Consider the following 25,768-nt stretch of genomic DNA (forward strand, 5'->3'; position numbering starts at 1 on the left):
TTAGGTTCTGTGATTGAAGCTTCTGTACTGCTTGTTCCCTGTGATGTTGCTGCAGTTGTACCAGTGGAACTCTGAGCTGTTGTTGCTACAGAGGATGATGTGGTTATGAGTGTTGGTATGCTATTTGGAGCAATGGAGCCCTGACGTACTTAATCACTTCATTTGACTGGGCTATTTGTTGAGATTGTGGTGGCTTCCATAGCAGTTGTTATTTGAGGTGCCATTCCTGTAGTTATTCCTGTAGTACTCTCTGCAGATATCTCTGTAGTGCTTCCTGATATTGTCATAACTGGTGTTGTAGTTGGAACAGTAGTTACTGTTGTAGTAAATACGTCTGTGGTCATGCTTGTAACTGGTATTGTCGTAGATATTTCTGTGCTTGCTGACTGTGCTGAAGTTATTTCTGTTGTTGTGCCTGAGGTATTTTGTGCTGCTGTTCCTGTAGTGATTGCTGAGGAAGTGGATGTTGGTGTTATGATTGGAACAGCAGAGGTTGATATACTTATCACTTCTCTGGTCGTTCTTTCAATTGCTGTTGTGATGGGCATCTGAATGCTTGTTGACTGTTCTAAAGGGGTTCCAGCAGTTGTACCTGAAGTACTTTGTGCAGCTGTTCCTGTAGTGATTGCTCTGGATGTGGTTGTTGGTGTGATGATTGGAACAGCAGAGGTTGAAGTACCTATCCCTTCAGTAGCTGTGCTTTTAGATGCTGTGGTTGGCATTTCCTGTGAAAGTGTTGATGCCCACAGTTGTAACATCTGAACTCTGAGCTGTTGTTGGTAGAGACGTTGATGTTGTTGTGAGTGTTGATATGCTACTTGGAGCAATAGATCCCGTTGTAATTATGTTTTCTGTGGTTGTACTTTCAGTTGATATTGTGGTAGCTATTGTAGCGGTTCTTGTCTCTGCTGAAGTTCCTGTAGTTATGCCTGAAGGTAGTCTCAGCAGATTTCTTTGTAGTGGTTGCTAGGTTTGAGGCAACTGGTAATGTAGTTGGAGCAGTGCTTTCTGCTGTACTTATTGCTTCTGTGTTCATACTTTCAACTCCTGTTGTGGTAAGTGTTTGAAATGTTTGTTGGTAATGTAGTTGGAAGCAGCAGTTTCTGAAGTTGTTCCAGCAGTTGTACCTGAAGTATTTGGTGCATGCTGTTCCTGTAGTGATCACTGTGGTTGTCGATGATGGTGTGGTATTTGGAATAGTAGTGACTAATGTACTTATCACTTCTGTGTTTGTGCTTTTAGGGTTCTGTGATTGAAGCTTCTGTACTGCTTGTTCCCTGTGATGTTGCTGCAGTTGTGGTTAATGATGTGGTAGTTGGAATAGCAGTGGTTGATGTACTTATGACTTCTCTGTTTGTGCTTTGAAGTGCTGAGGTTGCAGCTTCTGTAGGGCTTGTTGCAGTGGAACTCTGAGCTGTTGTAGCTACAGAGGATGATGTGGTTATGAGTGTTGATATGCTACTTGTAGCAATAGATCCCGTTGTAATTATGTTTTCTCTGGCTGTACTTTCAGCTGATATTGTGGTAGCTATTGTAGCAGTTCTTGTCTCTGCTGAAGTTCCTGTAGTTATGCCTGTAGTAGTATCAGCAGATTTCTTTGCAGTGGTTGCTAGGTTTGAGGTAACTGGTAATGTAGTTGGAGCAGTAGTTTCTGATGTAGTAATCCCTTCTGTGTTCATAATTTCAACTGCTGTTGTGGTAAGTATTTGAATGCTTGTTGTCTGTCCTGAAGTTGTTCCAGTAGTTGTACCTGAAGTATTTGGTGCAGCTGTTCCTGTAGTGATTGCTGTGGAAGTGGATGTTGGTGTTATGATTGGAACAGCAGTGGTTGATATACTTATCACTTCTCTGGTCGTTCTTTCAATTGCTGTTGTGATGGGCATCTGAATGCTCGTTGACTGTTCTAAAGTGGTTCCAGCAGTTGTACCTGAAGTACTTTGTGCAGCTGTTCCTGTAGTGATTTCTGTGTTTGTGGTTAATGATGTGGTAGTTGGAATAGCAGTGGTTGATGTACTTATGACTTCTCTGTTTGTGCTTTGAAGTGCTGAGGTTGTAGCTTCTGTAGGGCTTGTTGCAGTGGAACTCTGAGCTGTTGTAGCTACAGAGGATGATGTGGTTATGAGTGTTGGTATGCTACTTGTAGCAATAGATCCCGTTGTAATTATGTTTTCTCTGGCTGTACTTTCAGCTGATATTGTGGTAGCTATTGTAGCGGTTCTTGTCTCTGCTGAAGTTCCTGTAGTTATGCCTGTAGAATTATCAGCAGATTTCTTTGCAGTGGTTGCTAGGTTTGAGGTAACTGGGAATGTAGTTGGAGCAGTAGTTTCTGATGTAGTAATCCCTTCTGTGTTCATACTTTCAACTGCTGTTGTGGTAAGTATTTGAATGCTTGTTGTCTGTCCTGAAGTTGTTCCAGTAGTTGTACCTGAAGTATTTGGTGCAGCTGTCCCTGTAGTGATTGCTGTGGTTGTAGCTGATGGTGTGGTGTTTGGAATTGTAGTGACTGATGTACTTATCACTTCTGTGTTTGTGCTTTTAGGTTCTGTGATTGAAGCTTCTGTACTGCTTGTTCCCTGTGATGTTGCCGCAGTTCTACCAGTGGAACTCTGAGCTGTTGTAGCTACAGAGAATGATGTGGTTATGAGTGTTGGTATGCTAGTTGGAGCAATAGAGCTCGACGTACTTATCTCTTCTTTGATTGGGCTATTTGTTGAGATTGTGGTGGCTTCCATAGCAGTTGTTATTTGAGGTGCCATTCCTGTAGTTATTCCTGTAGTACTCTCAGCAGATATCTCTGTAGTGCTTCCTGATATTGTCATAACTTGTGTTGTAGTTGGAACAGTAGTTACTGTTGTAGTAAATACGTCTGTGGTCATGCTTTTAACTGGTATTGTCGTAGATATTTCTGTGCTTGCTGACTGTGCTGAAGTTATTTCTGTTGTTGTGCCTGAGGTATTTTGTGCTGCTGTTCCTGTAGTGATTGCTGAGGAAGTGGATGTTGGTGTTATGATTGGAACAGCAGAGGTTGATATACTTATCACTTCTCTGGTCGTTCTTTCAATTGCTGTTGTGATAGGCATCTGAATGCTTGTTGACTGTTCTAAAGTGGTTCCAGCAGTTGTACCTGAAGTACTTTGTGCAGCTGTTCCTGTAGTGATTGCTCTGGATGTGGCTGTTGGCGTGATAATTGGAACAGCAGAGGTTGAAGTACCTATCCCTTCAGTAGCTGTGCTTTTAGATGCTGTGGTTGGCATTTCCTGTGAAAGTGTTGATCCCACAGTTGTAACATCTGAACTCTGAGCTGTTGTTGGTAGAGACGTTGATGTTGTTGTGAGTGTTGATATGCTACTTGGAGCAATAGATCCCGTTGTAATTATGTTTTCTGTGGTTGTACTTTCAGTTGATATTGTGGTAGCTATTGTAGCGGTTCTTGTCTCTGCTGAAGTTCCTGTAGTTATGCCTGAAGTAGTCTCAGCAGATTTCTTTGTAGTGGTTGCTAGGTTTGAGGCAACTGGTAATGTAGTTGGAGCAGTGCTTTCTGCTGTACTTATTGCTTCTGTGTTCATACTTTCAACTCCTGTTGTGGTAAGTGTTTGAATGTTTGTTGGTAATGTAGTTGGAGCAGCAGTTTCTGAAGTTGTTCCAGCAGTTGTACCTGAAGTATTTTGTGCAGCTGTTCCTGTAGTGATCACTGTGGTTGTCGATGATGGTGTGGTATTTGGAATAGTAGTGACTAATGTACTTATCACTTCTGTGTTTGTGCTTTTAGGTTCTGTGATTGAAGCTTCTGTACTGCTTGTTCCCTGTGATGTTGCTGCAGTTGTACCAGTGGAACTCTGAGCTGTTGTTGCTACAGAGGATGATGTGGTTATGAGTGTTGGTATGCTATTTGGAGCAATGGAGCCTGACGTACTTATCACTTCATTGACTGGGCTATTTGTTGAGATTGTGGTGGCTTCCATAGCAGTTGTTATTTGAGGTGCCATTCCTGTAGTTATTCCTGTAGTACTCTCTGCAGATATCTCTGTAGTGCTTCCTGATATTGTCATAACTGGTGTTGTAGTTGGAACAGTAGTTACTGTTGTAGTAAATACGTCTGTGGTCATGCTTGTAACTGGTATTGTCGTAGATATTTCTGTGCTTGCTGACTGTGCTGAAGTTATTTCTGTTGTTGTGCCTGAGGTATTTTGTGCTGCTGTTCCTGTAGTGATTGCTGAGGAAGTGGATGTTGGTGTTATGATTGGAACAGCAGAGGTTGATATACTTATCACTTCTCTGGTCGTTCTTTCAATTGCTGTTGTGATGGGCATCTGAATGCTTGTTGACTGTTCTAAAGGGGTTCCAGCAGTTGTACCTGAAGTACTTTGTGCAGCTGTTCCTGTAGTGATTGCTCTGGATGTGGTTGTTGGTGTGATGATTGGAACAGCAGAGGTTGAAGTACCTATCCCTTCAGTAGCTGTGCTTTTAGATGCTGTGGTTGGCATTTCCTGTGAAAGTGTTGATCCCACAGTTGTAACATCTGAACTCTGAGCTGTTGTTGGTAGAGACGTTGATGTTGTTGTGAGTGTTGATATGCTACTTGGAGCAATAGATCCCGTTGTAATTATGTTTTCTGTGGTTGTACTTTCAGTTGATATTGTGGTAGCTATTGTAGCGGTTCTTGTCTCTGCTGAAGTTCCTGGAGTTATGCCTGAAGTAGTCTCAGCAGATTTCTTTGTAGTGGTTGCTAGGTTTGAGGCAACTGGTAATGTAGTTGGAGCAGTGCTTTCTGGTGTACTTATTGCTTCTGTGTTCATACTTTCAACTCCTGTTGTGGTAAGTGTTTGAATGTTTGTTGGTAATGTAGTTGGAGCAGCAGTTTCTGAAGTTGTTCCAGCAGTTGTACCTGAAGTATTTTGTGCTGCTGTTCCTGTAGTGATCACTGTGGTTGTCGATGATGGTGTGGTATTTGGAATAGTAGTGACTAATGTACTTATCACTTCTGTGTTTGTGCTTTTAGGTTCTGTGATTGAAGCTTCTGTACTGCTTGTTCCCTGTGATGTTGCTGCAGTTGTACCAGTGGAACTCTGAGCTGTTGTAGCTACAGAGGATGATGTGGTTATGAGTGTTGATATGCTACTTGTAGCAATAGATCCCGTTGTAATTATGTTTTCTCTGGCTGTACTTTCAGCTGATATTGTGGTAGCTATTGTAGCAGTTCTTGTCTCTGCTGAAGTTCCTGTAGTTATGCGTGTAGTAGTATCAGCAGATTTCTTTGCAGTGGTTGCTAGGTTTGAGGTAACTGGTAATGTAGTTGGAGCAGTAGTTTCTAATGTAGTAATCCCTTCTGTGTTCATACTTTCAACTGCTGTTGTGGTAAGTATTTGAATGCTTGTTGTCTGTCCTGAAGTTGTTCCAGTAGTTGTACCTGAAGTATTTGGTGCAGCTGTTCCTGTAGTGATTGCTGTGGAAGTGGATGTTGGTGTTATGATTGGAACAGCAGTGGTTGATATACTTATCACTTCTCTGGTCGTTCTTTCAATTGCTGTTGTGATGGGCATCTGAATGCTCGTTGACTGTTCTAAAGTGGTTCCAGCAGTTGTACCTGAAGTACTTTGTGTAGCTGTTCCTGTAGTGATTTCTGTGTTTGTGGTTAATGATGTGGTAGTTGGAATAGCAGTGGTTGATGTACTTATGACTTCTCTGTTTGTGCTTTGAAGTGCTGAGGTTCTAGCTTCTGTAGGGCTTGTTGCAGTGGAACTCTGAGCTGTTGTAGCTACAGAGGATGATGTGGTTATGAGTGTTGGTATGCTACTTGTAGCAATAGATCCCGTTGTAATTATGTTTTCTCTGGCTGTACTTTCAGCTGATATTGTGGTAGCTATTGTAGCGGTTCTTGTCTCTGCTGAAGTTCCTGTAGTTATGCCTGTAGAAGTATCAGCAGATTTCTTTGCAGTGGTTGCTAGGTTTGAGGTAACTGGGAATGTAGTTGGAGCAGTAGTTTCTGATGTAGTTATCCCTTCTGTGTTCATACTTTCAACTGCTGTTGTGGTAAGTATTTGAATGCTTGTTGTCTGTCCTGAAGTTGTTCCAGTAGTTGTACCTGAAGTATTTGGTGCAGCTGTTTCTGTAGTGATTGCTGTGGTTGTAGCTGATGGTGTGGTGTTTGGAATTGTAGTGACTGATGTACTTATCACTTCTGTGTTTATGCTTTTAGGTTCTGTGATTGAAGCTTCTGTACTGCTTGTTCCCTGTGATGTTGCCGCAGTTGTACCAGTGGAACTCTGAGCTGTTGTAGCTACAGAGGATGATGTGGTTATGAGTGTTGGTATGCTAGTTGGAGCAATAGAGCCCGACGTACTTATCTCTTCTTTGATTGGGCTATTTGTTGAGATTGTGGTGGCTTCCATAGCAGTTGTTATTTGAGGTGCCATTCCTGTCGTTATTCCTGTAGTACTCTCAGCAGATATCTCTGTAGTGCTTTCTGATATTGTCATAACTGGTGTTGTAGTAGGAACAGTAGTTACTGTTGTAGTAAATATGTCTGTGGTCATGCTTTTAACTGGTATTGTCGTAGATATTTCTGTGCTTGCTGACTGTGCTGAAGTTATTTCTGTTGTTGTGCCTGAGGTATTTTGTGCTGCTGTTCCTGTAGTGATTGCTGAGGAAGTGGATGTTGGTGTTATGATTGGAACAGCAGAGGTTGATATACTTATCACTTCTCTGGTCGTTCTTTCAATTGCTGTTGTGATAGGCATCTGAATGCTTGTTGACTGTTCTAAAGTGGTTCCAGCAGTTGTACCTGAAGTACTTTGTGCAGCTGTTCCTGTAGTGATTGCTCTGGATGTGGCTGTTGGCGTGATAATTGGAACAGCAGAGGTTGAAGTACCTATCCCTTCAGTAGCTGTGCTTTTAGATGCTGTGGTTGGCATTTCCTGTGAAAGTGTTGATCCCACAGTTGTAACATCTGAACTCTGAGCTGTTGTTGGTAGAGACGTTGATGTTGTTGTGAGTGTTGATATGCTACTTGGAGCAATAGATCCCGTTGTAATTATGTTTTCTGTGGTTGTACTTTCAGTTGATATTGTGGTAGCTATTGTAGCGGTTCTTGTCTCTGCTGAAGTTCCTGTAGTTATGCCTGAAGTAGTCTCAGCAGATTTCTTTGTAGTGGTTGCTAGGTTTGAGGCAACTGGTAATGTAGTTGGAGCAGTGCTTTCTGCTGTACTTATTGCTTCTGTGTTTATACTTTCAACTCCTGTTGTGGTAAGTGTTTGAATGTTTGTTGGTAATGTAGTTGGGGCAGCAGTTTCTGAAGTTGTTCCAGCAGTTGTACCTGAAGTATTTTGTGCAGCTGTTCCTGTAGTGATCACTGTGGTTGTCGATGATGGTGTGGTATTTGGAATAGTAGTGACTAATGTACTTATCACTTCTGTGTTTGTGCTTTTAGGTTCTGTGATTGAAGCTTCTGTACTGCTTGTTCCCTGTGATGTTGCTGCAGTTGTACCAGTGGAACTCTGAGCTGTTGTTGCTACAGAGGATGATGTGGTTATGAGTGTTGGTATGCTATTTGGAGCAATGGAGCCTGACGTACTTATCACTTCATTGACTGGGCTATTTGTTGAGATTGTGGTGGCTTCCATAGCAGTTGTTATTTGAGGTGCCATTCCTGTAGTTATTCCTGTAGTACTCTCTGCAGATACCTCTGTAGTGCTTCCTGATATTGTCATAACTGGTGTTGAAGTTGGAACAGTAGTTACTGTTGTAGTAAATACGTCTGTGGTCATGCTTGTAACTGGTATTGTCGTAGATATTTCTGTGCTTGCTGACTGTGCTGAAGTTATTTCTGTTGTTGTACCTGAGGTATTTTGTGCTGCTGTTCCTGTAGTGATTGCTGAGGAAGTGGATGTTGGTGTTATGATTGGAACAGCAGAGGTTGATATACTTATCACTTCTCTGGTCGTTCTTTCAATTGCTGTTGTGATGGGCATCTGAATGCTTGTTGACTGTTCTAAAGGGGTTCCAGCAGTTGTACCTGAAGTACTTTGTGCAGCTGTTCCTGTAGTGATTGCTCTGGATGTGGTTGTTGGTGTGATGATTGGAACAGCAGAGGTTGAAGTACCTATCCCTTCAGTAGCTGTGCTTTTAGATGCTGTGGTTGGCATTTCCTGTGAAAGTGTTGATCCCACAGTTGTAACATCTGAACTCTGAGCTGTTGTTGGTAGAGACGTTGATGTTGTTGTGAGTGTTGATATGCTACTTGGAGCAATAGATCCCGTTGTAATTATGTTTTCTGTGGTTGTACTTTCAGTTGATATTGTGGTAGCTATTGTAGCGGTTCTTGTCTCTGCTGAAGTTCCTGGAGTTATGCCTGAAGTAGTCTCAGCAGATTTCTTTGTAGTGGTTGCTAGGTTTGAGGCAACTGGTAATGTAGTTGGAGCAGTGCTTTCTGGTGTACTTATTGCTTCTGTGTTCATACTTTCAACTCCTGTTGTGGTAAGTGTTTGAATGTTTGTTGGTAATGTAGTTGGAGCAGCAGTTTCTGAAGTTGTTCCAGCAGTTGTACCTGAAGTATTTTGTGCTGCTGTTCCTGTAGTGATCACTGTGGTTGTCGATGATGGTGTGGTATTTGGAATAGTAGTGACTAATGTACTTATCACTTCTGTGTTTGTGCTTTTAGGTTCTGTGATTGAAGCTTCTGTACTGCTTGTTCCCTGTGATGTTGCTGCAGTTGTACCAGTGGAACTCTGAGCTGTTGTAGCTACAGAGGATGATGTGGTTATGAGTGTTGATATGCTACTTGTAGCAATAGATCCCGTTGTAATTATGTTTTCTCTGGCTGTACTTTCAGCTGATATTGTGGTAGCTATTGTAGCAGTTCTTGTCTCTGCTGAAGTTCCTGTAGTTATGCCTGTAGTAGTATCAGCAGATTTCTTTGCAGTGGTTGCTAGGTTTGAGGTAACTGGTAATGTAGTTGGAGCAGTAGTTTCTGATGTAGTAATCCCTTCTGTGTTCATACTTTCAACTGCTGTTGTGGTAAGTATTTGAATGCTTGTTGTCTGTCCTGAAGTTGTTCCAGTAGTTGTACCTGAAGTATTTGGTGCAGCTGTTCCTGTAGTGATTGCTGTGGTTGTAGCTGATGGTGTGGTGTTTGGAATAGTAGTGACTGATGTACTTATCACTTCTGTGTTTGTGCTTTTAGGTTCTGTGATTGAAGCTTCCGTACTGCTTGTTCCCTGTGATGTTGCTGCAGTTGTACCAGTGGAACTCTGAGCTGTTGTTGCTACAGAGGATGATGTGGTTATGAGTGTTGGTATGCTATTTAGAGCAATAGAGCCCGACGTACTTATCACTTCTTTGACTGGGCTATTTGTTGAGATTGTGGTGGCTTCCATAGCAGTTGTAATTTGAGGTGCCATTCCTGTAGTTGTTCCTGTAGTACTCTCAGCAGATATCTCTGTAGTGCTTCCTGATATTGTCATAACAGGTGTTGCAGTAGGAACAGTAGTTACTGTTGTAGTAAATACGTCTGTGGTCATGCTTGTAACTGGTATTGTCGTAGATATTTCTGTGCTTGCTGAGTGTGCTGAAGTTATTTCGGTTGTTGTGCTTGAGGTATTTTGTGCCGCTGTTCCTGTAGTGATTGCTGTGGAAGTGGATGTTGGTGTTATGATTGGAACAGCAGAGGTTGATATACTTATCACTTCTCTGGTCGTTCTTTCAATTGCTTTTGTGATAGGTATCTGAATGCTTGTTGACTGTTCTAAAGTGGTTCCAGCAGTTATACCTGAAGTACTTTGTGCAGCTGTTCCTGTAGTGATTGCTCTGGATGTGGCTGTTGCCGTGTTAATTGGAACAGCAGAGGTTGACGTACCTATCCCTTCAGTAGCTGTGCTTTTAGATGCTGTGGTTGACATTTCCTGTGAAAGTGTTGATGCCACAGTTGTAGCATCTGAACTCTGAGCTGTTGTTGGTAGAGAAGTTGATGTTGTTGTGAGTGTTGATATGCTACTTGGAGCAATAGATCCCGTTGTAATTATGTTTTCTGTGGTTGTACTTTCAGTTGATATTGTGGTAGCTATTGTAGCGGTTCTTGTCTCTGCTGAAGTTCCTGTAGTTATGCCTGAAGTAGTCTCAGCAGATTTCTTTGAAGTGGTTGCTAGGTTTGAGGTAACTGGTAATGTAGTTGGAGCAGTAGTTTCTGATGTAGTTATCCCTTCTGTGTTCATACTTTCAACTGCTGTTGTGGTAAGTATTTGAATGCTTGTTGTCTGTCCTGAAGTTGTTCCAGTAGTTGTACCTGAAGTATTTGGTGCAGCTGTTCCTGTAGTGATTGCTGTGGAAGTGGATGTTGGTGTTATGATTGGAACAGCAGAGGTTGATATACTTATCACTTCTCTGGTCGTTCTTTCAATTGCTGTTGTGATGGGCATCTGAATGCTCGTTGACTGTTCTAAAGTGGTTCCAGCAGTTGTACCTGAAGTACTTTGTGCAGCTGTTCCTGTAGTGAATTCTGTGTTTGTGGTTAATGATGTGGTAGTTGGAATAGCAGTGGTTGATGTACTTATGACTTCTCTGTTTGTGCTTTGAAGTGCTGAGGTTGTAGCTTCTGTAGGGCTTGTTGCAGTCGAACTCTGAGCTGTTGTAGCTACAGAGGATGATGTGGTTATGAGTGTTGGTATGCTACTTGTAGCAATAGATCCCGTTGTAATTATGTTTTCTCTGGCTGTCCTTTCAGCTGATATTGTGGTAGCTATTGTAGCGGTTCTTGTCTCTGCTGAAGTTCCAGTAGTTATGCCTGTAGTAGTATCAGCAGATTTCTTTGCAGTGGTTGCTAGGTTTGAGGTAACTGGGAATGTAGTTGGAGCAGTAGTTTCTGATGTAGTTATCCCTTCTGTGTTCATACTTTCAACTGCTGTTGTGGTAAGTATTTGAATGCTTGTTGTCTGTCCTGAAGTTGTTCCAGTAGTTGTACCTGAAGTATTTGGTGCAGCTGTTCCTGTAGTGATTGCTGTGGTTGTAGCTGATGGTGTGGTGTTTGGAATAGTAGTGACTGATGTACTTATCACTTCTGTGTTTGTGCTTTTAGGTTCTGTGATTGAAGCTTCCGTACTGCTTGTTCCCTGTGATGTTGCTGCAGTTGTATCAGTGGAACTCTGAGCTGTTGTTGCTACAGAGGATGATGTGGTTATGAGTGTTGGTATGCTATTTGGAGCAATAGAGCCCGACGTACTTATCACTTCTTTGACTGGGCTATTTGTTGAGATTGTGGTGGCTTCCATAGCAGTTGTAATTTGAGGTGCCATTCCTGTAGTTATTCCTGTAGTACTCTCAGCAGATATCTCTGTAGTGCTTCCTGATATTGTCATAACAGGTGTTGTAGTAGGAACAGTAGTTACTGTTGTAGTAAATACGTCTGTGGTCATGCTTGTAACTGGTATTGTCGTAGATATTTCTGTGCTTGCTGAGTGTGCTGAAGTTATTTCGGTTGTTGTGCTTGAGGTATTTTGTGCCGCTGTTCCTGTAGTGATTGCTGTGGAAGTGGATGTTGGTGTTATGATTGGAACAGCAGAGGTTGATATACTTATCACTTCTCTGGTCGTTCTTTCAATTGCTTTTGTGATAGGTATCTGAATGCTTGTTGACTGTTCTAAAGTGGTTCCAGCAGTTATACCTGAAGTACTTTGTGCAGCTGTTCCTGTAGTGATTGCTCTGGATGTGGCTGTTGCCGTGTTAATTGGAACAGCAGAGGTTGACGTACCTATCCCTTCAGTAGCTGTGCTTTTAGATGCTGTGGTTGACATTTCCTGTGAAAGTGTTGATGCCACAGTTGTAGCATCTGAACTCTGAGCTGTTGTTGGTAGAGAAGTTGATGTTGTTGTGAGTGTTGATATGCTACTTGGAGCAATAGATCCCGTTGTAATTATGTTTTCTGTGGTTGTACTTTCAGTTGATATTGTGGTAGCTATTGTAGCGGTTCTTGTCTCTGCTGAAGTTCCTGTAGTTATGCCTGAAGTAGTCTCAGCAGATTTCTTTGAAGTGGTTGCTAGGTTTGAGGTAACTGGTAATGTAGTTGGAGCAGTAGTTTCTGATGTAGTTATCCCTTCTGTGTTCATACTTTCAACTGCTGTTGTGGTAAGTATTTGAATGCTTGTTGTCTGTCCTGAAGTTGTTCCAGTAGTTGTACCTGAAGTATTTGGTGCAGCTGTTCCTGTAGTGATTGCTGTGGAAGTGGATGTTGGTGTTATGATTGGAACAGCAGAGGTTGATATACTTATCACTTCTCTGGTCGTTCTTTCAATTGCTGTTGTGATGGGCATCTGAATGCTCGTTGACTGTTCTAAAGTGGTTCCAGCAGTTGTACCTGAAGTACTTTGTGCAGCTGTTCCTGTAGTGATTTCTGTGTTTGTGGTTAATGATGTGGTAGTTGGAATAGCAGTGGTTGATGTACTTATGACTTCTCTGTTTGTGCTTTGAAGTGCTGAGGTTCTAGCTTCTGTAGGGCTTGTTGCAGTCGAACTCTGAGCTGTTGTAGCTACAGAGGATGATGTGGTTATGAGTGTTGGTATGCTACTTGTAGCAATAGATCCCGTTGTAATTATGTTTTCTCTGGCTGTCCTTTCAGCTGATATTGTGGTAGCTATTGTAGCGGTTCTTGTCTCTGCTGAAGTTCCAGTAGTTATGCCTGTAGTAGTATCAGCAGATTTCTTTGCAGTGGTTGCTAGGTTTGAGGTAACTGGGAATGTAGTTGGAGCAGTAGTTTCTGATGTAGTTATCCCTTCTGTGTTCATACTTTCAACTGCTGTTGTGGTAAGTATTTGAATGCTTGTTGTCTGTCCTGAAGTTGTTCCAGTAGTTGTACCTGAAGTATTTGGTGCAGCTGTTCCTGTAGTGATTACTGTGGTTGTAGCTGATGGTGTGGTGTTTGGAATAGTAGTGACTGATGTACTTATCACTTCTGTGTTTGTGCTTTTAGGTTCTGTGATTGAAGCTTCTGTACTGCTTGTTCCCTGTGATGTTGCCGCAGTTGTACCAGTGGAACTCTGAGCTGTTGTAGCTACAGAGGATGATGTGGTTATGAGTGTTGGTATGCTAGTTGTAGCAATAGAGCCCGACATATTGACATTTTCTGTGTTTGAGCTTTCAGCTGATGTTGTATTAGGTAATGTTGCTGTTGTTTTCTGTGATGACATGCCAGTACTTATGCTTGTAGTACTCTCAGCAGATTTCTCTGTATTAATTTCTAGGCTTTCAGCAACTGTTGTTTTATATGGAGCTGTAGTTTCTGATGTTCTTACTGCTTCTGTGCTCATGCTTTTAACTGCTGTTGTGATAGGTGTTTGAATGCTTGTTGATTGTACTGTACTTGTTCCTACTATTGTACCTGAGGTACTTTGTACAGCTGTTCCAGTGGGGATTGCTGTGGATGTATTTGTTAGTGTGTTAGTTGGAACAGCAGAGGTTGATGTAGTTATCACTCCTGTTCTTGTGCTTTTAGATGCTGTGGTTGAAGCTTCTATACTGCTTGTTTCCTGTGGTGATGATGATCCCGCAGTTGTACCAGTGGGACTCTGATCTGGTGCTACAGATGTTGATGTTGTTGTGAGGATTGCTATGCTAGTTGGATCAAAAGAGCCTGATGGCCTTATCACTTCTGTGGTTGTGGTTTCAGCTGATTTTGTGGTAGCTATCATAGCTGTTGTTGTCTGTGCTAGCATTTCTGTAGTTATACCTGTGGTGCTCTTAGCAGATTTCTCCATGCTGATTGTTAGGGTTGAGGCAACTTGTGATGTAGTTGGAGCAGTAGTTTCTGACATACTTATTGCTTCTTTGGTCAAACTTTCAGCTGCTGGTGTGATAGGTGTTTGAATGCTTGTTGACTGTGCTGAAGTAGTTCCTGCAATTGTACCTGAAGTAGTTTCTGCAGCTGTTCCTGTAGTGATTGCGGTTGGTGTGGTAGATGGAACAGCAGAATTTAATGTACTTCTTTCTTCTGTCGTTGTGGTTTTAAATGCTGTGTTTGAAGCTTCTGTACTGTCTGTTCCTTGTGGTGATCTTGCAGTTGTACCAGTGGAAAAAGTGTTTGATGTAGTTATAAGTGTCTGTATGCTAGTTGAAGCAATAGATCGCAATGTACTTATCACTTCTGTGGTTGTGCTTTTTTTTGATATTGTGGTATCTTCTGTAGCGGTTGTTGTCTGTGCTGATGTTTCTGTAGTTATCCCTGTAATACTCTCAGCAGATATCTCTGTCATGCTTTGTACAGTTGTCATAACTGGTGTTACAGTTGGAGCAGTAGTTACTGACCTATTTATTACTTCAATGCTCATGCTTTTAACTGGTATTGTGGTAAATGTTTGCATGCTTGTTGACTGTGAATTTGTTCCTGCAATTATACTTGTGGTACTTTGTGCAGCTGTTCCAGTAGTGATTGCTATGGATGTGCTTACTGGTATGGTGGTTGGAACAACAGAAGTTGTACTTATCACTCCTGTCGTTGTGCTTTTAGATGCTGTGGTTGAAGCTTCTGTATTGCCTGTTCCCTGCGAAGATGTTGTTCCTGCTGTTATAGCAGTGGAACTCCGATCAGTTGGTGCTGCACTGTGTGATGTTGTTATGAGTGTTGATGAGATCGTTGAAGCAATAGAGTCCAAAGTAGTTATCACTTCTGTGTTCATGCTTTGTGATTCTGTTCTAGTAGTTGCTGTATTTTTTGTTGCTATTTCTGAGGTTGTAATTGCAGTTGTGACAGTGGTACTCTCAGATTTGGTAGAAGTGTTTGCTATGGTTGTGTCTGTTGGTGAAAGAGTCTGAGAAAGATTAGACACTGTACTTTTGGCTAATGTGCTAATGCTTTCAGTTGCTATAGTAATAGGTGCTATACTGGCTGTTGTCTGTGTTGATGTTATGGGTATAGTTGTGACTGTTTTACTCTTATCTACTGTGTTTGTTGGTGTTAGTGTAATTGTTGGTGCATTAGAAGCTGCTGTGCTTGTGATTAATGGGGTTGTCACTAGTGGTGCAATAATCTGAGAAAGAGTAGATGCTGTATTTGTATTTAATGGGTTAGTGATTTTAAATTCTTCAGTTGTAATTGCACTATTTGTCTCTGCTGATATTATGGATAAAATTGTGGTTCTGGTTTCTGCAGATCTGGTAGTCACTTCTGCCTTTGGGATCACTGCATTGTTTATGGTCTCCTTTGATGTAGTAATGGCTACAGGACTTGTAATTACTTCTGGGATAGTTATGGTTACAGTGCTGGTAGACATCTCTGCTGTAGAAGTCACTGAAGTGCTGGTGGTCACTTCTTGTGTAGCAGCTTCTGTGCTGGTTTTTATCTGTGATGTAGAGTATACATCGCCGGTGGTCTCCTCTCTGGTAGCAATGATTTCTGTGGCGGTGATCTCTTTTGAAGCAGTAGTAACTGAAGTGGTAGTAAGTAGATTGCTTGCTAGAAGGGTCATGTTTGCTGCTGTACGAAATGGATAGTTATCAGTTAATTTTTGTTTTAAGTAGCAAAGCTTGAAAATAATTATGTCAAATCTTATAGATTTCCAAGTACTGAGTCTCATTCTGATCTTTTTATGTGCCATACTGTAACAGAGTCTATGCCCCACGCAACAAGACAATGTTTTTCAAACTCAGGGTCAAGACTCAGTACTTGGAAATAGCATGCCACTGATTGGGTTGCATCTCCATTCCCATCTCCAAACCTGCTCCAGTTGCTCTGCATGGTTTTGGAGAATGCACAATGTATCCCATAGTACTCTGCTCCTAGCTTATGTCTCCGCACAGTTCTCCAGAGTTTGAGCTATGTGATACCTATGCTCCTGCGCTGTTCTCGCACTGATCACTGAGGGTCACAGAAGTGCATGCATCACAAGGCTCAGAGTGTCTGAGAGTCACCTGAAGCCAGGAGTCTACATGAGCACCAGAGAGAATGAATAAATATAATTAAGAAGTAAGTTAAATACCTGTGGTGTGAGAGATATTAAGAACCAGTTGGTTAGAGGTAGCCTAGAAGTGAGTGAATCTTGTGGGATTTGCAGTCAGGAAGACTTCTTATGGGCAGGTACTAGACGATGAGTCTCTGCTATAGAGCCTAGGGGAAGGCCTGGCTAAATAGCCAAACTTTGACTTTTTTTTCCAGGAGGTGAGATGAGTTTCCAGGCACAGCGTTAGAGGTAACTTGTTCCATAGTTTAGGGATAGAACAGCTGAGTGAGCAAAGTGTCATGATGTTAGTCTAGCTGAAGCCAGTGCAGAGAAGGATTAAAGGACCTGTTGGGAGTATTGAAGTTCCCTCGTGGGGATGGAAGAGAGCAGAAGCTGGGAAAGATAAGTAGGAACCAGTTGACTCACACATTTGAAGAGAAAGTAATGCGTTTTCACTTTTATGTTGCCCATGCAAAATTGATATAACATGGCTGGTGGATTTGAGCCCTACCAAACGTCTCGCCGCTGTGCCCTGTAGAGGTCGGAGGCATTTGAGATTGCGTTATGAGAAGCCATGTCATTGAGAACTACAGTAATCTATGCGGTTGGTGTCAGTGAGTGTATGACAATAGCTAGGTCATCATTCTTGAAGGAGTTACACCTTTGACCAATCTGGTATAGATCTACAATGGAGGGCCTTTACCACTGCTAAGCAGGTGGGACTGACAGGAGGTGACCATGAGCTGTGGAAGGAGAGTGAGAGTGAGTAATGGAGGCTAGCGAGGCTCCGGTTTTTTTGTTAGTACAGAACTTCTATTTTCATTTAAGACACCTTCGCTGTTGCATCTGTTTGAGATGGCTAAGTTTGCTATCATTATGCATATCGAGGTCCATATTCAGTAAGCTGTTTAGTTTACAAGTTATCTGGCTACAGTTAGCCAAATCATTTGTTCCATATACTGTATTTAGCTGGATAAATGCTAGGCTGAATATACTTGCTCAAAGCAGCAGAATAACTTAAAAAAAACTAACTGGCTATATTTTAATATAACAATTTAGGTTTTTAAGTTATCCGGCTACATGCAACTGGATAACTTGCTATTTATTTATCTGGATATCATCAAAAGATATTTGGATATGTTGCGCTGCAATTTAAAGCAAAATAAAGAAGTAAATATATTACAAGTCTGTGGCCTGATGAACGACATCCCTAATGAAATATCTTCTAGCCCCAGCAGGCTGTGCATCTACCACACCCAACCCTACCTAAACAGTAAAAAAGGTGCCAGGACTCGCCAATGCCCCTCCCCCCCCTTTTCCTCTGTTCATTAATAAGATCCACACCCCCCCCCCCCCACCAACCCACACACCCGCAAGCCATATATACAGATCTGCCTGCTCCCCCCAAGGATTCCCCCCATACTCTAGCCGGGAGCGAGATACCCAAATCCCCGCTCCCAACACAGCCCCTCAGCGGCTATGCTTAAAGTGTAAGCTACCCCCTCCCCCCCCAAAAAAGAAAACAATGTGCCCATGGCCCGATGGGCAACCTACCACCCTATACAGCACATAAACATCCCTGTCAGGCCCGGCACCCCTCAGCCTCAAAAAATGTCCAATCCCTCTCCGCCCCTCCCCCCACCCTGCAGCAAGCTTTCCCCGGGACCCCCTTGGAATCTCTCCCCACCCTCTTACCTCCCCCGCTCCCGGATTCCCCCCTCTGCCCTACAGCGCTGGAGTCACTGGGAGTGGGTGGCGGATGACCCTCGCTCCCAGCGTGGGTGGGTTTGTGCCATCGGGGAGGTGGGATGGGAGCGTCTGGGGATGGGGGAGGTGATCTGCTGCGGTGGGAGGGGTTTTCCATTGGATCCTTTCCCATGAAACAGAGGAAAGGTTGCCGCGCGGCGGGGAGAAGGATCGGGCATTTTTTGAGGCTGAGGGGCTCTGGGCCTGACAGGGACATTTATGTTTGTATGGCTACACTGACAATCGGGGGGGTGGGGGGGGAGAATAGGGAAATGACAGCACTACTTACCTGGATATGTTTGAAGATGTTTGGTTTGCTCCAAATGGAATGAACTGAATATAGCCTCCTCCGAAAATACCTGAAAATGTTCAGGTATTTTCATATTCATTACATTAAATTTTAAAAACCTGTCCTCCCGCGGGACCAGGCCTCAGGACTAGGGCCTAGCCATGAGACCAAGTCCAGTCGCTGAGACGTAGGCCTAGGTCCAACACCAGGACCTGGCTTAAAGGCCTGGTCCCTTTGCCAAGGACTAGGCCTAGGCCTAATGCCAGGGCCCAGCCCAGTGGCCTGGTCCTGTTGCCCAAGTCTCAGCCTAGGCCTGACATTGCGGCTGGGCCCAAACACCTGCCTCCGGGTCATTCCATTCCAGGTCAATCAGTTGTTCTACGCCCTCCAGCATTGGGAAATGGCATGAGGCCTGACGAAGCCCGACAAAAACTGGGTTCATCTTTGGCTCCGCTGCGGAGCTTGTACCTGGGATGGCCAGCGTCTTCAGGCTCAGAGTCACGAGGTCTGATAGCTCGTCTTTGGAGAAGAAATGCATCGTGGTTCGGTATGGGTCTGTCCCTGGAGGGATTTCCCCTTCCTCCAGGGAGTCCGGCTCTTCCTCCGAGGTCTCTGTGTCCCCTAAGAGGAGGCTTTTGTCCGGAGGGGGGCATGTCTCGGGGAGGAGGAGAGGGGCCTGGAAGGTTTTGTTCTTCTGGTGGAAGCTGAGGCTATGCCACAGCTGGCACCGATTGTGCCTGGACGAAGGTTTGCAGCCCTTTGAAGAATTCCACCTAGGAAAAGGTCCCTGGGTCCATATTGAATCCAGCGGTGTTCCCCGAGGAGCCCACCTGAGAAGGGCCAGAGCCGGGGATAGAGAGGTCCTGTGCACTGTCATTGGTGGAGCCGGATTCCTCTACTGGCTGAGGGGGGCCTTGTCTTGGTTCCCCCAGGGCCTCTTCACACTGTAGGCACAAGGCAGAGGCCACTTCATGATGCGCGGCTCTCAGGTGGCAGGCTGGGCAGAGGGCTTGTCCCTTGGCTTTCTTGGCCGGCGGTGCCACGATTTGTGCGCGTGGAGTGGTTCCAAACTCGCCTATGCGCGTATGTGCGCGCGCTGGGAGGCTTATTTGTGCGAGCCGGGTGCGTCGACGCTGTGTGCGTGCAAGTTGTGCATGCAGGCCTGCGCTTGGCGAGATGCACGCGCCGCTGTGCGCACAGGCTAATTTGTGCGCCCAGCACCGGGAACGTGCCGCTGTGCGCCTGGCACCGTTGTGCACGTCGCTGCGCACAGTTTGTGCGCCCGCCTTGCCGCTGTGCGTACGGCTCAGTTGTGCGGACAAGACGGCGATCAAGAGGGGGAAATGGTGCCGACGACCTCGCGGGCAAGATGGCGACCCTCCCTCCCCCCCCCCCCCCCCCCCGGAGGGTCTCCACGTGGAAGGATCCTCGCGCCAGATCGGGGCCTAGCCTGGACGGGGCTGCTCAACCCGATGGGACAGACGCCGGATGGCGATCTGTGCGGCTCACCGAGCCTCGGAGACCGGAGACTTAAATAAAGTTTTCTACCTTACCTTGTCTCGGCGCTTCACGGTCCATGCTGGGCGGTCTCCAGCTGCGGGGGGAGAGGGGAATACCTTCACCACCACGCTCGGTATTGCACCTGCTGCTTCTCAGCCACTCCCGTTCCCGGGGGCTAAGTTCACGTCGGGAGCCGGCTACCGGACTGAGGCCTACCTCTGAGGGATCTCAGAAATCACCTCAGGAATTCTCGACTGGGGAGGGACCCTTATGTATCACCGCAGGAGAGCGGGGCTTAGTCTTGTGGAGCTAAGATTTGGAATTTTCTCTTTTCTTTGGTTTGGATTTCCTAACGCTGAGCAAGCGTGTGTAGAGTCCCAAACTGCTATGGAGACGGAGAAATACTGAAGAGCAGAGTTTCCTGCAGGGGTATATGTAGTGCTGACGTCAGATTGAAATCTGACTCCGTCTCCAACTGCTATCAGGAGCACACTATACCCATTGGTCCTGAGTCTATCTGTTACACGCTAGGAAAGTAGATTTTAGTGGGGAAAAGTATGCGCAAAGATCTGAAAGTGCAATCTACTCATGTATGTTTCTTCCCCCCAACCTTTGCGGGTTGAGGAATACAGGGCAGACTTTTAGCTGCACTGAGGAGTGGCAATTTTCAGAGAGCTGAGTTACATGGATACAGTTCTTTTTCCAACATAAATCACTTTGAAAATTGTGTTCTATGTGGTTTACAAGTAACATTAATGTTTCATTTTAGTTGTTTCTTGATGTGAACTGGTTATAAATAGCATTTATTGCCCTTCATCTTTATTTTACCAAAACTCAAATCAGTAGATATTCTTTGGGTCATGTGGATTACATTTTTTTCTTCCAATAGGTCCTGAGGAAAAAAAACAACATTTTCTTCCACTAGACCTCATGAAAAATTGTTTGAAATTCGCTACAGTAAGAGGCAGACAGAGGAGGCGGTCATGGTAGCCAGCCAGAGTCTAGAGTAGCAAATCCCCAGGCCCTGTTGGTATCCGCCCCAGGGTTCTGATGCTAGTAATCTGTAACAAGCACCGTGCCTGGAGGATGGCCAGCGTGCTCCAGGGGTGCCGGGCAAAATGGTAGAAGTTATCCTTAGAAACAGCCTTACGGGCCAAATAGAAAGACTTAATGGGGAAGAGTGAGCCTGGATTAGCCAAAAGAATTCTTGCTTTACAGGCCCATGTTCAGCCGCTGTGGCCGGAAAAACGTATCCTGCTAACTTAGTCCACATATTCAATGGTGCAGCCGTGCCGCCAAATACATCCAGCACTCAATTTCGGCTGCTGCTGGCAGGATGGAGGCCACCGGGCGGCTCTTTCCCTCACTTCTCAGCTCTTCCTCCCACTTTTCATCCCCTTCTCTCCCTCCCTCCCTCTAGATATCCGCCCCTCTCACACTACCTCAGCTCTTCCCCATCCTTGTTCCTGTAGAAATTCTTCTCACTCCTTACTAAGTCACTATCTTCTTACCTTCTTTTCCTCCTCACCTCAGCTTTTTCCCTCTTTACCCTCTCTCTCTTTCTCTATAGGCCCCTTCCTACGCTTTCCCCACTTTCTTGCTCCTCCCTCGTTGTGCCCTTCTCCCCCCTTCTCATACGGTCACCCCCAGCCTCTTCCCCCTCCCTCCACTCCCCAGTGCAGCTTTATTGTGCTTGGGATCCCCCTCCCCCGCACGCCTGCAGCATTTTAGTGAAACCATCTCCTACTGTCACGGGGCCAGTCCCAGGGCAAAAGCTGTGAAATCTCGCTGCTCCTCCCGCGAGCCTGGCCCCGTGGCGGCAGCAGATGACGTCACTCGAGCGCCGCTCCCGCTGCCTGCTTGCGCGGGGGATTTCCGTGTTGCTGCGTTGGGCTGGGCATGGGGTTTGGCCCATCCGATAACAATCTGAGCTGGCAAGCCCCTTCCAGCGGCTCCTCGGCCCTCAGGCAGCCCACGGCCTCCACTGCATGTGGTCCGCCGGGCGGCCCCCACGACCTCTGCTCCATTCTGGCCGCTGGTGGCCCAGACCGCCATCCCCCTCAGAGCCGCAACCCATGTGGTTTTCACCAGCCCTGAGCAAAAGCTGAGATAACCTGGAAATACAAAGCAGTGTGGCTGCCACAAGTGAGCCGTAAAAGGCCTTCCAGTGATAGGGAGAAGGAGAAGGGATGGGAATGGGGGCGGGGGGCTTCACAGATGAACAGAAGGTGATGGGCAGTATAATCTTAGGGCTCATAATGGGATAGGAAACCCGGGTCTTTGTTAAGTCCTTTTTTTGTGTCAGTTCCAAAGCATCGGATAATTTTAACTTAAAACAAACCCTTTTGTTCCTGGATTATTTTACATTTTTCTTTGCTGATCCTAATCACAAGGTCACTGGTGCAGTGGCCTGGCGCTGAATATCCATGCTATTGGCAGGTTGGTTAAATCTAGGCCTGCTTGCAGGGAGCCCTTAAGTTAGCTGGATAACCCTTATCCCGATCACTTAGCCAGAGCTCCACCCCACCCCTGAAATAACCGGATAACTTTTAAGGCGGATAGAAAGTTCTTCAGCCACGCCGGTCAGCCTGGCAGAATGTTTAAATCCTGTGGTTTTCTGGCGAAGTCAAGACTTAGCTGGTCAAACAGCTTTGAATTTTTTGCCTTTCTGCTTTTAAAGTTCAAAGGTCTCTAGGGATGGAGTCCTGCGCTGATGGCGAGCTAGAATCACGTTCCCTCTATTATCTTGGTGGGCATGCATGGGGCTGCACTGTTGCTGAGCACATCATTTCATTCATGAGCTGCAGGACGGGGACCATTCCCTGTTGTGCACCCCTCTGCGATGGTGATGGTGAATGTGTGTGTGTGTGTGTGTGTGTGTGTGTGAGTGAGTGTGTGTGTGTGTATGTGTGTGTGTATGTATGTTTGTGTGTGTGTGTCTGTGTGAGTGTGTGTCTGTGTGTGTGTATGTATGTGTGTGTGTCTGTGTGTGTGTGTGAGTGTGTGTGTATGTATGTGTGTGAGTGTGTGTCTGTATGTGTGTGTGAGTGTGTGTATGTGTGTGTGTGTGTATGTATGTGTGTAAGTGTGTGTGTGAGTGTGTGTCTGTGTGTGTGAGAGTGTGTATGTGTATGTGTCTGTGTGAGTGTGTGTATGTGTATGTGTGTGTGTGAGTGTGTGTGTATGTGTGAGTGTGTGTGTATGTGTGAGTGAGTGTGTGTGTGTGTGCTACTGCTGCACAAATGCTTTTGCAAGTGTGCGGGGGGGGGGGGGGGTGTGGGGTAGGGGGGAGGCTCTACTGTGTGCTTTTTCTATCGTAGCATTGCCACCTAGGGACCCAAGCTCTGACTTTATCCTCTTTTCTCCCTCGTTCTCTTCATCTTTGCTCAGCACTCGTCTTTTCCCTTCATTGCAAGCTCTTCCCTCCTCACGCAGCCTTAGATTTTCTCACACCTCTCGTCTCCTTCGCTTATCCCTCCCACTCTTTCTTCCTCTCTCCTGCGCTGGCATTCATTTCCTGTCTCCCATCTCATCCCCTCTACCTCTTTCTCCTTTTTCTCCACCTCCATGTGAATGGGGGCTGCGCAAACACTTTCCCTTTTTACGCCAGTTGAGCCAGACACTTCAGGCAGTTCATAAACGGCTAGAAATAGCTTTATTGTTGCGAGTGCAGAGGTGCAGTCGCCTGCTCAAGAGGGATTGTGAGTCCTTGGGCCACGGTGCAGTGCAGGGAGGAGCCCCAAGACCCACACCGTGGGAGGTGAGAGTGAGAGGGCACGGGCTGGAGCAGGAAAAAGGCTGGACCAGGGTCAAGACATGGAACATCAGGAACTGGAACAAGGCAGGCTCAGACCTCCACAGGACCTCCACGCACCAGTGAGACCCAGCAACGCAATGCTGATCTCAAGAGTAGCCCTCCGGCCACTCGGTAGCCCTTCCGGACCCGCCGCTTGGGAACGACGAGTGCATGAGGCCAGATGGAGGCTGAGGGCAAGAACAAGACAAGACATGGAACTCAGGAACCTGGAACAAGGCAGCTCAGACCTCCACAGGACCTTCACGCATAGGTGAGACCCAGCAACGCAATGCTGATCTCAAGAGTAGCCCTCCGGCCACTCGGTAGCCCTTCCGGACCCGCCGCTTGGGAACGACGAGTACATGAGGCCAGACGGAGGCTGAGGGCAAGAACAAGACAAGACATGGAACTCAGGAACCTGGAACAAGGCAGCTCAGACCTCCACAGGACCTTCACGCATAGGTGAGACCCAGCAACGCAATGCTGATCTCAAGAGTAGCCCTCCGGCCACTCGGTACGCCTTCCAGACCCGCCGCTTGGGAACGACGAGTACATGAGGCCAGACGGAGGCTGAGGGCAAGAACAAGACAAGACATGGAACTCAGGAACCTGGAACAAGGCAGGCTCAGACCTCCACCGGACCTCCACGCATAGGTGAGACCCAGCAACGCAATGCTGATCTCAAGAGTAGCCCTCCGGCCACTCGGTAGCCCTTCTGGACCCACCGCTTGGGAACGACGAGTACATGAGGCCAGACAGAGGCTGAGGGCAGGATCAAGACAAGACATGGAACTCAGGAACTTGGAAGACTCAGACGAGGTTTCAGGATACTTATTTATTTATTTGAAGTTTTTTCCGATACCGGCATTCGTAAGATACATCACATCGGTTTGCAAGGTCCGGCAGCGGCTCCTCAGCCGCGGAGATGGGAGAGGCCTGCGGCGGCGTCGGGCCGGGGTGAGTGATGCTGCTCGCGGTTGGGGCCCACGAGCAGCGGAGCGCAGCCCCTAAATGCAGCCACTGGGTATTATTGCAAGATTGCTGTGAGTAATACCCCTGTGGCATCCCCAGCCCTGGCAGTGGTAGTAACTCAGGCTAGAAACATGGCAAAGTCGAAATGTGCTGTCTTTTTAAAAAGAGCGGGAAAAAACGATGAACATTTTTGTTTCATTTGGTGTCATCTCCATCCAAAATGACCAAAATAAAAACAAAGAAATTGATTTATTTCCTTTTTGTCATTTTAGCATGTGCCAAATCTGTTTACCATGCAGTAAAACAATAAAAAGGAAATAAAACAAAATAGTATAAAACAATCCAAAAATATGCAAAGAAAAAATTTATAAGTAAAAACTCGACTGAAACTTTTTAAAATTTATTTAGCTCGTGTCTTTTCACTGGTAATGCAAAATGAGTTAAATTAGCTATTTCTCTGCTCCAGAGGGCTTACAATTTAAGTTTATTCCTGAGGCGATGAAGGGCAAAGGGACTGGCCAAGATCATGAGGCGCGTGTGCAAGACTTGGACCCGTGCCTTTTCTGGATCATGGGTTGCTGCCTGAATCACCAGACTACTCCTCCACACTGCCCTGAGTACCCCTCCCAGAGGAGCACTCTTACCCCAGTGCCAACAGGTCACGTGGAGGTCCTGGGACAACGTGCCCACTGAATGGCCACCACACACATTCACACTGGTCAGACTTAGCTGCAGGTTAAGATACTTATTTTTTTTTTAACTCTGGTAACAACCAGTTCATCTTCATACAAAAATATTTTTGAGCAGCAATTGATTAGCAAACAAAATACCACAGGTTTTAAGTGTCACTCAGGCTCCTGCAGGCCTTGTATTTCATCTTTCATCAATAGCATCTCCCTGTGGGCAAAGGTGATGTATGTCCCACATGTCAGCACTGTCACCCCCAAGCAGATCTTTGCAAGACAAGCTTCCATGTCTCAGCTTATTGTACAGAAAGGGGTTTCCCTCCCTTTGCATTCAGGTAATTAAATCCATTACCCTGGCTGAGGGAGATGATGCGAGGGGGACAGTAAGGGTCCCATTCCAGCCGATGGCGCACGAGAGGATTCCAGAGGGTGCTCTGCTCAGGGACAGTGCTGGGGCGCTTTCTGACTACGAGGATGTTGGAAGAACGCAGTGCGATCCTAAGACCCCCTTCTTCTGCGCGGGCCCCTCTGATTGGCGAAGCTTTCTGGTTCCAGGGCTTGTGCATTTTGGCTCGCTGGCCCCTCCCATTGTGGAATGCATTTCCGCAAGAGCTTCGAACGATCCAATGTCCTAAAATGTTTAAAATGCTTTTAAAAAACCCTTTTATTTCAGCAAGCCTTCAGCTCGTTTTATTTGAGATCACTTAGTTTTTATTTCATGGTCTTCTATGTATTTATCGCACTAGGCTGAATGAGATGAGTGCTTGCTAGCTATGCAGCACCGGTTTATCGAGTGTGGTGTTCTATAAGCCACTGCGGGCCTCGATATAGGCGGTTTAGAAATGCAAACAAATAAGTAAATACA

General features: G+C 45.5%; 1 protein-coding gene across 1 annotated transcript; it reads right to left on the minus strand.

The window, feature by feature from the left end:
- Positions 1-1,238: 1,238 nt before the first annotated feature.
- LOC115097650 (mucin-19-like) lies at positions 1,239-15,443 on the minus strand. The gene has a single exon (XM_029613580.1). It carries the CDS (start codon positions 15,441-15,443, stop codon positions 1,239-1,241), a length of 14,205 nt encoding a protein of 4,734 aa, XP_029469440.1.
- Positions 15,444-25,768: the final 10,325 nt, after the last annotated feature.

The sequence above is a fragment of the Rhinatrema bivittatum genome, chromosome 8, assembly GCF_901001135.1.
Source record: "Rhinatrema bivittatum chromosome 8, aRhiBiv1.1, whole genome shotgun sequence".
NCBI lineage: Eukaryota > Metazoa > Chordata > Amphibia > Gymnophiona > Rhinatrematidae > Rhinatrema > Rhinatrema bivittatum.

Bases quoted from the DNA above. Each gene is read 5' to 3' on its own strand.
- LOC115097650 (XM_029613580.1), bottom strand. From the start codon at position 15,443: ATGACCCTTCTAGCAAGCAATCTACTTACTACCACTTCAGTTACTACT.